The sequence below is a fragment of the Pagrus pagrus genome (assembly GCF_965226575.1).
Source record: "Pagrus pagrus genome assembly, chromosome: 17".
Taxonomy (NCBI): Eukaryota; Metazoa; Chordata; class Actinopteri; order Spariformes; family Sparidae; genus Pagrus; species Pagrus pagrus.
In genome coordinates, this window is record NC_140201.1 from 27,726,931 (window position 1) to 27,740,152 (window position 13,222).

General features: G+C 40.8%; 1 protein-coding gene across 1 annotated transcript; it reads left to right on the forward strand.

Annotated features, from left to right (window-relative positions):
• Positions 1–8,260: 8,260 nt before the first annotated feature.
• Positions 8,261–12,687, forward strand: LOC311272375 (ADP-ribosylation factor-like protein 4A). The gene is made up of 2 exons (XM_084378738.1): positions 8,261–8,547; positions 9,701–12,687. The coding sequence occupies exon 2, from the start codon at positions 9,772–9,774 to the stop codon at positions 10,375–10,377; it is 606 nt and encodes a 201-aa protein (XP_084234864.1). The 5' UTR covers positions 8,261–8,547; positions 9,701–9,771; the 3' UTR covers positions 10,378–12,687.
• The last annotated feature ends 535 nt before the right edge of the window (positions 12,688–13,222 follow it).

Below are 13,222 nucleotides of genomic sequence, written 5' to 3' on the forward strand. Positions count from 1 at the left end.
AGCCTCCACATTTTATAAGATAACTGCAAATACAATGTATGGCAATTGGGAGAATATTAGGCTAATATGGCAGAGGGATTTGAATGTGAACATTGACGAGGACTCGTGGGCAAAGATAATTTCCAGTGCAGGCTGGTTCACAAGAGAATCCAGGTGCAAATTTATACACTATAAGATACTTCATTGTTATTACTTTACAACTGTCTGGCTTTATAAAATGGGTTTACTAGAAAATAGTTTGTGCTGGAAATGTAAAGGCAGATGGGCACCTTTATCCATGTAATGTGGGCCTGCCATCTGGCCTTTTGGGAAGGATATAATTAAAGCAATACAGAAGTGGCTGGGCACACCTGTTCCTGAATCAATTTAACTTTGCCTCCTCGGGGACAGGTCGCATTTATCCACAATATCCAAGCCAGTATTTGCCCTAGCTCTAACAGGCTTTATTTTAGCTGCTAGGATTATCCTCTGCCATTGGAAAAGTCAAGTCAGACAGGAAAAATAGAAAGTGGGTTAAGTTAATGATAGAGAACACGTCATTTGAGTTAATGTTAGCTAATAGGCTAGTTACAATGCCCCCCAAAATTTAAGATACCCCTACCGGAGGTAGAACAAAACCTAACAATGTTTTTCCTCTTCTCTAAGGTCTCCCATATATGAAATGGGTTCTTCGGTTAAAATATTTTACTGCAAACATTGTTAAATTGATACATATTGTTATACACCCCAAACCTAAAAAATGATCAAAAATATAACCTGGCCGTATGGGAGTGAAGACATATAAACTTGTGTAGATTAATAACACAAGCTCTGACAGCTTTGAAACTTGACATAATTGTGGTCAGGAAGTTGCTTTACCTATTGGAAAAAACTGGATGTGAATATCTTGATGTGTGTAAGACATGATGTCTGAGACATATGAACACTTGCCTAAAATAAGCAGACATACAAAAAATGAATATCTATGCAGAATGTTCTCATTTACTTTGTAGTTGCTTGGCCAGGGATTGTCCTAGAAACACATATGATGGCTTGTTGGAAAGATGGGGTTGTGCTGAATCCAGTGATACCAAATATGTGAATATAGCATGCATAGTGAGCATGTCACATTACTAAATGTATGAGGTGTCCCAAATGAAAGAAAGTGAAACATTGACACATGGTTGTGCTGAATCCAGCAATGCCAAATATGTAAATACTATGCATAATCATTCATCACTAAATATATAAACTGTCCCAAATAAAAGAATATGTTGCATTGCATAGCAATGTACTGTACTGTACCGTGTGACATCACTGGGGGATGGGGCTTACAGCTCAGCAATAGCACACAAAGGAGACAAAGTGACAGGATTGTAGTTTGGCCTTGATGATCTTTTTAATAAAACTATAACTTAACTTCACACAGTACAAATTAAATTACTGTCTCAAATCAAACAAATATTCATCAAACAAAACACTCTGAGGAGGAATGAGCCCTCTCCTCACGTTAAACTCCCGAGCTCTTTGGCTGGTGTTCTTCATGGGCTGTTTTTGGTAGCCATCCCTGTCACTCATCCACATTATCACCAGTGACAAAGTGGGTCATATTTGGGCAGTCTGGGAAAGAGCAAGAGCAAAACTCAGTGCAAGTCAAGCCCACTGAAAGACACTGGCATTTGCTGGTTTCATTGCATTTTCCATCTTTACAGTACAGGTGGGTGATGTCTCAAACTTCTTTAGGTGCTGGTGCCTTCTGGAACATGATAGGTTCAATGAACCCATCCTGTCTGAGCCTCCATCTTCTACCAACTGGGTTCCAGAGATGAGGCTTGGCCTGATGGCTGTGACGCCAAACTGCTGTTTGGTATAAGGCTCTCAATACATGTCATGTCATGTCATGTCATGTCACATACATGTTTTACTACCAACCTCATGATGAAACAGAATGCCAAGTCTCAGACCCCGTACACACGTAGCCGGGTATCTGCTAAAACGAATATATTTTTCTACGTTTGGACCTGTCATCCACATGAAAACGCATCATAAACGAATATTTAAAAGAACTCCGGGCAAAGTGAAGATTTGCGAATACTCCGTTTATGCATTTGCGCGTAGACAGAGATAACCGGAGTTTTGCGTTTTCGAACGTCACAATATGCGCCAAAACAACAACAAATCTGCTCTGACATCAAACGTGCGACCTTTGTTTACTGCAGAAGCATTGGCTCCGAGTGCCTTGAAAACTGTGGTGGTGTTAAATATTGTGCAGGCGCTGTTTACCTCTTTGATTTTACAAGCCCAACTACTGCTCCAAGAGCACAGGCGACGGATAACATTGCGGTCGGTGATTTACCCCCTCATAACCACTCCACGTAGGCATGTTCCTCGCCGAATGCGAGGAATCGAGGTTTGGAATGCTGATTGAAAACGCAGATGTTCGGTTATGTGTGGAAGGGTTTTTTTTTCGAAAACGAGGTAGTGTGGATAAAATTTATTTTATAAACGGAGGGGGGGAAATATTCGGTTTTAAAAATACCCGGCTACGTGTGTACATAGCCTCAGTGTGATTGGCGTATGGATGCGTATGGACAGCTCTGTGCAATAAGACCATGGCAGATTGCGATCACACAGAGATTTGTCCTTCGAAGCTGGGTCCCCTTCACATGTTTGGTAATCTCTGTGGGCACGTGAATCAACACACCAGTTGACAAAGTCATACAGGATGTTAGGTACATACCTGCTGCATTGCAGACGTGATAGACGATCACTGCCAACATATGATTGACGGTCATGTTCAACCTGCTCCATGCTTTTCCTCAATATGTCAGCAGCCTTGTGTAATATTTGGGTTTCAGAAAGACTCTGACTTGTCTGTGGAAGTGTTGTCTCACAGTCTTCTGTCTTTTCTGGGAGTTGAGCAGCTTCTCTCACTGCATAACCTACAGGCATACTTTCAGAGCACACCAGATCTGACTTTCCAGGACGTGGGACAAATACCAGCCTGTCTTTGTAATGCTGTATCAGCCTCTCCTTTAGTTTCCAGGATGCATATTTCTTGTGTTGGACCACTGTGCCATCTTCTTCCTCAGAAAGGGTCTTCAGTATGTCATTATAACTATCAGTCAAAGAATTTAGAGTCCTGACTTTCATATCTTTAGACAATACTGTTTTATCAATGTCTTCAGTGAGCTTGTCATAGACATTGGTCTGCTTCTCTGATTATTTTCTTCTTCTGGCAGCTGTTATATTTCGTTCAGAGATGTAGTGTCCAAGGCAGCTTCTATGATATTTGGCATCATATGCAAAGAGATCGGGTATGACAGCAGCCGAAGATGTACATCTTCATCAAGCCTTTCAGAAGCTGCATGAAGGACCTTGTCTCTAGTACTCGCGCCTGCACCAGTTGTAATAGCTGTCAGAGGTTCTGGTCTAGTACTCACATTCCCACAAATGAAACAATCTCTCCGTATGTTAAATGTTGCTGTGTCAGCCCTACTCAGTCTTCTTGGTGCAGATGCGCTCTCATTCTCAAGATTTGGAACTTCATGCTCACTGACTTTTGTCTTAAGGCAGTAGTTTGCTCTACATGATATGATACTATTATTTTGGAGGAAAGTATGTCATCTGTATATGGAGCCAGGGTTTTATGGACATCATCATCTCTGCTGAGCAAGGGTAAGTACAGTATGTGTTGGAGACCTTCAACTGTGGACTTTTGGTTCTTTTTTTTTTGTTGCCTTTTTCCAAATGTTTCCCACAGATGCTACAAGGCAATACTGCCCTCTACTGGTTTGGACAAACGCATAAACTAACAAACTATAAACAACTATTTTCCATTATGCAGTAATGACTTGACCAAAAATAAATTCAAGTGGGTGTAGATATTTTTTAAGGTGTTCTATTTAAATTTAAACTGATTCTACTGGATATTTGTTTCCATATGAACTGTATATGGTGTCATATGAAATATACTATTATTTAATGCATCATAAATAAAGAGTAGCGCTTACCTCTAGTGACTTACTTTGCAGTAACATTGAATTGGTCTACATTCTTGTCACCATTGATAATGGGCTGTGGAGACTTGATTATGTTGAGTATGAGCTGTAAGCCCCATCCCCTGGTGATGTCACATGGTACAGTACAGTACATTGCTATGCAATGCAACATATTCTTTTATTTGGGACAGTTTATATATTTAGTGCTGAATGATTATGCATAGTATTTACATATTTGGCATTGCTGGATTCAGCACAACCATGTGTCAATGTTTCACTTTCTTTCATTTGGGACACCTCATACATTTAGTAATGTGACATGCTCACTATGCATGCTATATTCACATATTTGGTATCACTGAATTCAGCACAACCCCATCTTTCCAACAAGCCATCATATGTGTTTCTAGGACAATCCCTGGCCAAGCAACTACAAAGTAAATGAGAACATTCTGCATAGATATTCATTTTTTGTATGTCTGCTTATTTTAGGCAAGTGTTCATATGTCTCAGACATCATGTCTTACACACATCAAGATATTCACATCCAGTTTTTTCCAATAGGTAAAGCAACTTCCTGACCACAAGTATGTCAAGTTTCAAAGCTGTCAGAGCTTGTGTTATTAATCTACATAAGTTTATATGTCTTAACTCCCATACGGCCAGGTTATATTTTTGTTCTTGTTTTAGGTTTGGGGTGTGTAACAATATGTATCAATTTAACAATGTTTGCAGTAAAATATTTTAACCTAAGAACCCATTTCATATATGGGAGACCTTAGAGAAGAGGGAAAACATTGTTAGGTTTTGTTCTACCTCCGGTAGGGGTATCTCAAAAACTAAAGCCCTTTTTGACAGTTAGTCACTAGCCTATAACCTATACAACCATAAAAAGTCATATCAGCTTGTCTGGGACAAGTTTTTGTCCTTTATTAAAGGAGACATGTCATAGGAGCCTGACATTATATTTTGGAGAAATGTACTTGCCTTCAGGTGTATGTCTGTCTTTGACTTCTTGAGTGTTTCATTTTCTGTTAATTATTATGGGCTCTCTTTTATTTATATATTTGGACTTTTCTTTAGTTGCAGAGTGGGATCCCTAGAGTGGGTCAATGGATGACTTTTTCAAACACTGGTATTATGCTGGTGGACCCTTAAATCATTAATATTATGGGCAGTGTAAAGATGATGCTGTGCTTCTGTTTAGTCTGTGCGGTCTGTTTTTGTCTTTTGTTTTTTCATTTCTACATTTGTGTTAATTTTCATGTTGATTGAAAAACTAAATAAAGTTTTCCACACTGACCAAGGTTGTCAGTTCGACTCTGATCTTGTTGAAGTACTGTACTCCCGTTTGAGAATAAATAAAACAAGGACATCTCCCTATCATGCGATGTCAAGTGGCATGGTGCCAAGGGCAAACAGAACCATCAAGGACCAGTTGGCAAAATACAGTACCTGTACACAAGAGGGAGTGAATGGTATGACCACCTCCGACAGGTTGAATTTTCATACAACACAACAAGTGTCCAATCCTTCACCAAACACACTCCTTTCTTCCTGGCCCATGGTAGATAGGCCTGTTTGCCTGCTGATCTCCTGCTTGGACACTCCCCAGGAGTTTCAAATGCCACCCCAGGTACTCCAAGTAAATATACCCATTCTGTACTGAAGAGACTGTGCACTGCTTTTCACTCTGTTGCTCATAACATTGAGACAGCAGGTGCTCAGCAAAAGCACTGTTACACAGCCTATGAGCCAGGTGATTTATTGTGGGTTGACCTTCAAGCCCTTGCTATACAAAAACTGTCACCTAAGTGGACAGGCCCATTCAAAGTGTTAAGTCGGTTTGACTCAGGCACAAGTGACATCAAACTGTGAACTTTTGGACCAGCAGGGCCCTAAAGCTAAACCTAAAGTTATTCACTACAACTGCCTGAAGCCTGCCTGAAGCCTGGCCAGCTTAAATGAATCCACCTTCACCTCCTGAACTGGCAGCCCAGCAAATAGCCCTGGTTTCCCACTGCTTACTGAGCTCTCAGGCTGCAGACATTATATTTACTGGGGCCCATCCACACAAGAGTGCTCTGTGAATCCAACTAGGGCTCAGACTAATGTTGTTCCTCTGCCTCAGAGTGCCACTACTATCTCACCACCAGGGGGAAACAATGTTGCAGCAGGATCTGCAGGATAGCCTTTGCAAGAAATGAGGAGCAAGTCTGGTCAGTGTGTGTGTTCCCGAGTGCGTTTTATTCCTGATGAATGAACTGGTGCTTGATTATGATGTTTGATTAACACATATGAGCAAAGGGACTAAGAAAGACTTTGATGGACATCAGGCCCATAGCTACCATTGAGGACACCAAGGTCAAGTCCTTTGTATTTCTTCTGGGTCATGATTAAAAATTGTAATTAATGAATGTCCTTAAATGTGGCCAATTGCCAAAACTACTTGGTTGGATGGTGTGATTTGAATAAAGGTTGTCATCATCTCCCCAGCAGAGCTAAACAGCTCTACATGTTACAATTTAGAGAGAAGGGTGGGACCCAAATGCAGAAACACTCAGGAGGCAATGAAGATAAAGATAAAGAAAAATACTATGTATGCTATTGTACTTTTGTTATCTTTCTACTTTTAAAGCACCTTAATCTATCTGCATTTGTGGGAAGTTCAGCTATTTTGAAGCAAGTGCACTTCTTTTGTAAGGGGGGGCAATGTGTAAGAGTGGAAATGGGATATGTTAACAAAATGGTGTAAGTTTAGTATGTAATTGCTGTAATCTTGAGTGTTTACAGTAATGTTTTAATATTCATATATCAGGTATTTCAGCTAGTTGGCGCTGTCCAAGCAGTTTTTAGCTCATAAGTTGAGGAAAGAGGGAAGAAAAAAGTGAAGTGAGCAGAGATTGATCTTTGAACAGAGTGGTGGCCTACGGCATGTATTATCATCCACCTACAATGCAGTACTGAGTTCCCTCCCCAGGCAGCTTAACAACCATTTACACTTGAGCTCACCTAGCCCTAGCAACCCACATGAAGGCCGGTTGGATCAACGACCCACAAGTGGCCCTAAAGACTCTGAAACTCAGAGCTCACAGGTGTCCTCAACGACTCTGTAAGGACACACGAGGCCGGCTCTACGCAGGGGCAAGACTCAAATAAATGTCTTGCCCCCTCAAATCTAAATTTTAGAAATTGAGAAAGCAGATTTTAATATACTCACAAAATTAATATATTATTACAAGTTGACAAAATTATCTGCAGCAGCCGAAAAAGGGACACACACGATACAGTATCAGCTTCCCTCTCATCTCTCTATCCCTCCGCTGTGCATGTATTCACAGGCTGCACACACACACACACACACACACACCCCTCCCTCCCCTTAGCCCTCAGTAAACATCCAATCACTGTTGCAGTATGCAAATGAGTCAAGACGTAGCCTGACAGTGTAGTGAACCAAATTGAAGAGTATTCATAAATAGGACAGGTCTTCTGTAGACCTATCTAAAAATATGAGACACTAAATGTAAGAAAGAAAAAAATGGCTTGTGGCCTCAATTCAATTTGTACTTCTTTGGAGGTCTCCACTGTTGGAGTGACAGAAACAGCTGACGTGTGTGAGCGTCTGTTTATGCACCTTCACGTGTGCGCGTGACCGCGGCAGGCGTTGTTCACCGCCAATCAGACCGCGAAATAGGGTTGCGTCAAGTCACCCGAGTGAGAAACGAAGAATTTTCATCACTCCTTCAAAATAAAAGTGCTACGTAAATTTGGAAATTGCAGCCTGTCCACATGATCAGATTATAGGTGAAGGTGAAGTCTTAAAACAGATCCTGTCCTGTCCTTTTAATCCCATGGTCTCCTCGCGTCTCTCCACGAATCCTCGATGGGCGGGACTAAGACGTAAGGAGAGGAGGCAAGTGAGGGAAACGTGGAAACAGTTTAAGTGCAATGAGAAGTACCCACAGTCATCTCGTCAACTCCGCAAATGCGTTATCCGCGAGGAAAATATACCACTGATAGACAGCCCTAAAGACAACAAAAATAAAATCAATTTGCTTATCCCTATAAGCTATACCTATAACCTTTACTCCTACATATTTCTGTATCATGATGTGGATATATATTTTTTCTGGCTTAGACGATTCAAGCAACGTTTTAAATAAAGTAACCGCTTAACACATTTATAATAAGTTCTACAACGCCACGACCATCGCAATGAATTGTTGACTCTCTGGAAGTCTAAAGCGAGTCCGCTTGAGAGCCGTTGTGGGCCGGATAAATTGTGGGTTTGGACGGCCCTCAAGACTCGCGGACTTCCCGCGAACACGCCCGCAAAGTCCGAACATTTGGATGCAGCCTCAGTAACACAGCAAGGGCTTTATTTTGAAAATCGTTGGCGGAAATGGTATCGTTTACTCTGTCGTGCTTGACGCCGCTGATGAACACATAGGGGAGTCCTTTCAGACAGATGTCTTAATGAGTGAGAACATGATCAAAAAGAGAAAGGCGAGCGCAGCGCTGCTGGACATAGACAGTTTGTAATGGACTAACCTTGTTGGCGAAGGTAAGTTTCCTTTCCTTTTCACTGTAGAACACACACAACAGCTGTCAAAATGATATTTAACGGTATAGGCAGCTAAAATAAAATTTGCCTGAATGAAATACAGTCAACCACTAGTCTGTGCCATGTTGGCTAACGTTGCGTTTCACTAACGTTATATTATATGCAGGCCCTGTCAGCCACACTGGGCCAAATAAAACCAGTTTAACTTTTATGATTTTTCAACACTTGTTGGCATCATAGCCGCGAGTCCAGTCTGGTCCGGTCTAGCGTAGGACTTGGAGAAAAGTACGCGCCAGACTCCATTTAAAAAACTTGCAAATAAACGCGACTGACTCTCCTCGGATATAACGCCAGCTTTTACCTGTCATATCGAAAAAAGTATAGATATTTCTTTCATGCCATTGATTGCTCTGCAATTCGGGTCAAATCTTATACGCAGAGTTACTGTGAATTTCATTTAAATGGCCACTTTGACAATTCACGTGTGTACAGTATCCTCACTCTCCCTCAACAATTCTCAGTGGACGGGACGGGAGCAGTCGCTGTAAACCAATTACAAAACTCATGATTTTATTGCAAGTGAATGCATTTACGAGGGCCATATGTATGCCGAATATACCATAACATCTGTATGATTTGTTACAACTGAGGGATTATATTTTACGATTCTTGTGTATCGCTAATCGCTAAGGTTTTATTATATTCAGATTTTTAGAATTGAAGTTCGCCGTGTCCTTTGAGCATGCGAGAAGGCGATGTTGCCGAGCAACGCCTTTTTTGTTATATCTCCATATCAGTCTGCTCCGTTGTTAAAAAATAGCCCTCCTCTGATCTGCCCGTCACTGAGCACTGGATGATGGTTGAATCTGGGATTTGGTTATAATTCAAAACCCCTCATCCTGTTTACAGATTCACGTAGTGAATAGGAATTAGCATATGAATTCCGTTGGCTGCTGTGGTGCAAATGTGCTGCTATCCACCCTACGGTGTTATTTCTCATTCATCTCTCAGTGCCAGGATAATGTGAGGATGTGTAGTCCAAAGGGGAGAAGGATATTCACTTGTTGGGTGTGGTAAAGCAAAAGAGTGCTGGGTGTTTGTGTGCTTTGAGTCTTTATGCATACGGTCTTGACCCACCCCCTTTTCTCCCCAGGCTCCCGCTGCAGTCCCTGTGGAATAAGCGAATATTATTTGGTGACAATTCTTCCTGCTCTTTATACCAAGATGGGGAACGGATTATCAGATCATCACTTGCACTTCCCATTCCTGCCGCCCTTACAGGCGCTCCACATTGTCATTCTAGGATTGGACTGTGCAGGGAAGACCACTGTTCTGTACCGCCTGCGTTTCAATGAGTTTGTGAACACTGTCCCAACTAAAGGTTTCAACACGGAGAAGATCAAAGTGTCACTCGCAGGTAGCCGACGGTATGCATCCTTCCATTTCTGGGATGTAGGAGGTCAGGAGAAGCTGCGGCCTCTGTGGCGCTCATACACACGTTGTGCTGATGGCATTGTGTTCGTAGTGGACTCAGTGGATGCTGAGCGCATTGAGGAAGCCAAAACAGAGCTGCACAAGATCACGCGGCTGGCAGAGAACCAGGGCGTGCCTGTTCTGGTGGTGGCTAACAAACAGGACCTGAGGAATTCCCTCAGTTTGGCTGAGATGGAGAGCATGTTGGCTCTGGGAGAGCTGAGCACAGCCACACCCTGGCACCTTCAGCCTGCTTGTGCTATCATCGGAGAGGGACTACAGGAAGGTCTGGAGAAGCTGCACGCCATGATTATGAAGAGGAGAAAGATGCTGCGGCAACAGAAGAAGAAGAGATGATGCGCTGTACCAGTGGGAAATATAACGTGAGCTTGATCTTAAGCTTCACAAGGACTACTGTAAGCAGCGTATAGTCTGCTGGTCCATTGTGACAGGTCATTTGGCTGTAATTCGAAGTCTCATTGGCTGAGTTTGTCCATTGAGTGGAACTGTTTGTTCAGGTCAGCCAGTGTTTGGCTGCCACAGAGGACAGTGGGATTGATTTTGCCGAGTGCGCTTTGTTTTTAAATAATGCAATCGGCAACAAGTCAATCTAAAGAAAGTCCAGTATTATGCTGTACAACAGCAAGCTATGAAGTTTACACTGAACTCTTAAAAGTGCAAAATTAGCTTTGACTTCTCTATTTTATTTTAATTGTTAGAATATATGCTGCTTATTTGTTTGGAAACAATCAATCTTTATATTTGTATTTACCAAAGCTTGTGATGAGTTTGCAGACAGGACCATTTAGAGCAAATTGCATAAGTCAATAAAGTGACAAGTATTTTATAACCATGTTGCCCTATAGGAGTTTGGTCTTCAAGTTTACATGAAGAGTAATGACTGACTGGAACAGGATACACAATGGCCCTAAAACATGTTGTCACATGATGTTCACATCCACATTGATAGCAGAACATGTTAATCAAATCTAACATTGAGTTTTGGTGTAAATCCTTCTGAATGAAAAGGGGCAAGGATTTCTTTATGAATTATCACCTTATAATGACGTGATATCAATAGCAGAATAGTGTCCTCCAAAGACCATAATGCAGTGCAGGCACACTTTTTCGAGGCCAGGGCATGGCTGATTGCTCCTCCTGTCCAGATTGGAGACTTGTTGCAGTAATTAATGCATTACCTCTACAACACGAGTATAAGTTATTCGCATCTGCAGACCATGCAACAGCTAATAATTACTGTTGTTAAATAACAAGTGCATAAATGCCAAAGACATGATTTAGGTAATTTAGAGAAAACAACAATCAGAAATATGCTACTGTTATTGGCAATATAAGTCAGCCTGTCTCTGTTGTTTGACACCTGACGAGCAAGCTAGTGAGCTAACAGTAGTAAAGGAATGTTAGCTTGCTGGGTATCATTTGAATTATTTCTGTAATGGTGCTGATATGATAACTGAGGTTTAATATCATGATAAAAATTATACTTTTTCAAATTATTTACTTTACTTAAAGGAATAGAAGCACATTGTTCTACCAAACCCTTTTTCATTTAACAAAAGATGCCACTAAAATCCTTAATGTCACTTGACAATTTTATATGTGTTGCTAAGGAAATATTTCAGTGACAAAATAGCAGTGAGGTTTTATTCTAGCTAACAAGCTAACAAATGGAATATCTGGAGTAATTTCAAATATTTTGATCACTCACATAACACGTTCTTAAAATGTTAGCTTAGTGAGCTACCATAAATTAATTTGAACTAATAGCAAGTTAGATTTCATTTTGTTAGCTAACAGAAGTTAACTCACTCACTTACATTGAAATAACTTCATTGCTGCTGTTGATGACCATGATTTGGCTACCATGCTTGTTAGATAGCTACTGTTGCTTACGTATTTTTGTCAAGCTAATTTAATTGCATTTTATTTTTCAGCAGTGGATTTAGCCCAACACATTTTTCTTCAGTTTTTATTCCATCAACATCTAAAATCTTTAATTTATTCAGTGACTCTGAAGAAAACTTAAAGTGTCATGTAATGCGTAATATTAACTGTAATAAAAGGCTCTGTAGTTGGCTACTTATTCTAGTCATAGAGGAACAAATGTAAGGAAAGTAGATAAACCATGAGTAAACAGTTAATGACAAAATTTGTGATTTCAACAACAGAGAACTATCAGTTATCCTGGTGTGGCTGTAAAAGGTGACACTGGCTGGGGGAGGCTGTGACTTCATCACCGAAATAGCTCCCTGTAAATGTGTATTGTGTTGTTCTGTTGATTAACAGGCCCAGTTGGTTCAGCATAAATAATCCTCAGCTGCCTGTCGAGCATCAGCCCTCAGAGCCAGGTTGGTGTCAAAGCCAGACTCACCTATATGTGACGTCACGACACATTCACATGTTCATCCAAGCCGGCGTCTGAATGCACTTTAATGGTCCTTTTCCTGACTTTCAAAAGGACACTGACAGAATTATGTACAATTCTGAAAGTGAAAGAAATTAAATATTGCTTCAAAAGAAGCGTTTTTCATATATAAAAAATATGTTGGGTCCTGTTCCCAGGTTTCTCTCTTCCCATGTCTTTAGCAGGGTGTTCATATCTGTGTTTCATCCACTTTGTTCACTTGGAATAAAGCTACAAAAGGATGGTGATGTAATCAGTGTTTTGTTTGTTTATATTGTCAGTGCAGCTGATGATCAGTTCAGAGCAACAGGGTGCAGGTCTATGTGTAACTGACAAACTGTCCACTAAAGAAGATAAAAGGGTGAGGCTGGCCACTTACTAAGGGAAAACAGAGTTAAACATACAGACACCAGTGGTGGTTGCTTTTACTGGAGCTAAGTGTACAGTCATGTTCCTCCACTGTGTACTAGTTTATCGTCTCAGATTCTAAACTTTAGAAACACTGTGTGCATTTATATTGACTGCAAATCCAGAGGGACTGAGAATGATGTAGCTTAAATCCAAACTGCAGTGTGCTCTTTATACTGATAGGATATTAGAATTTACTAAAGACCATGAGATGAGTTGAAAGCTCTAAAAAGGTAATAAGTACGTTTGAGCTTACACTACAGTTCCCAAAAGTCAAGAACCTCCCTGTCAAAAAGTTCATCAAAATTATATGTCTATGAGTATGTAAATTCAGTATTGTCTTTGAAAATAGAACTTTAAACTTTAAAA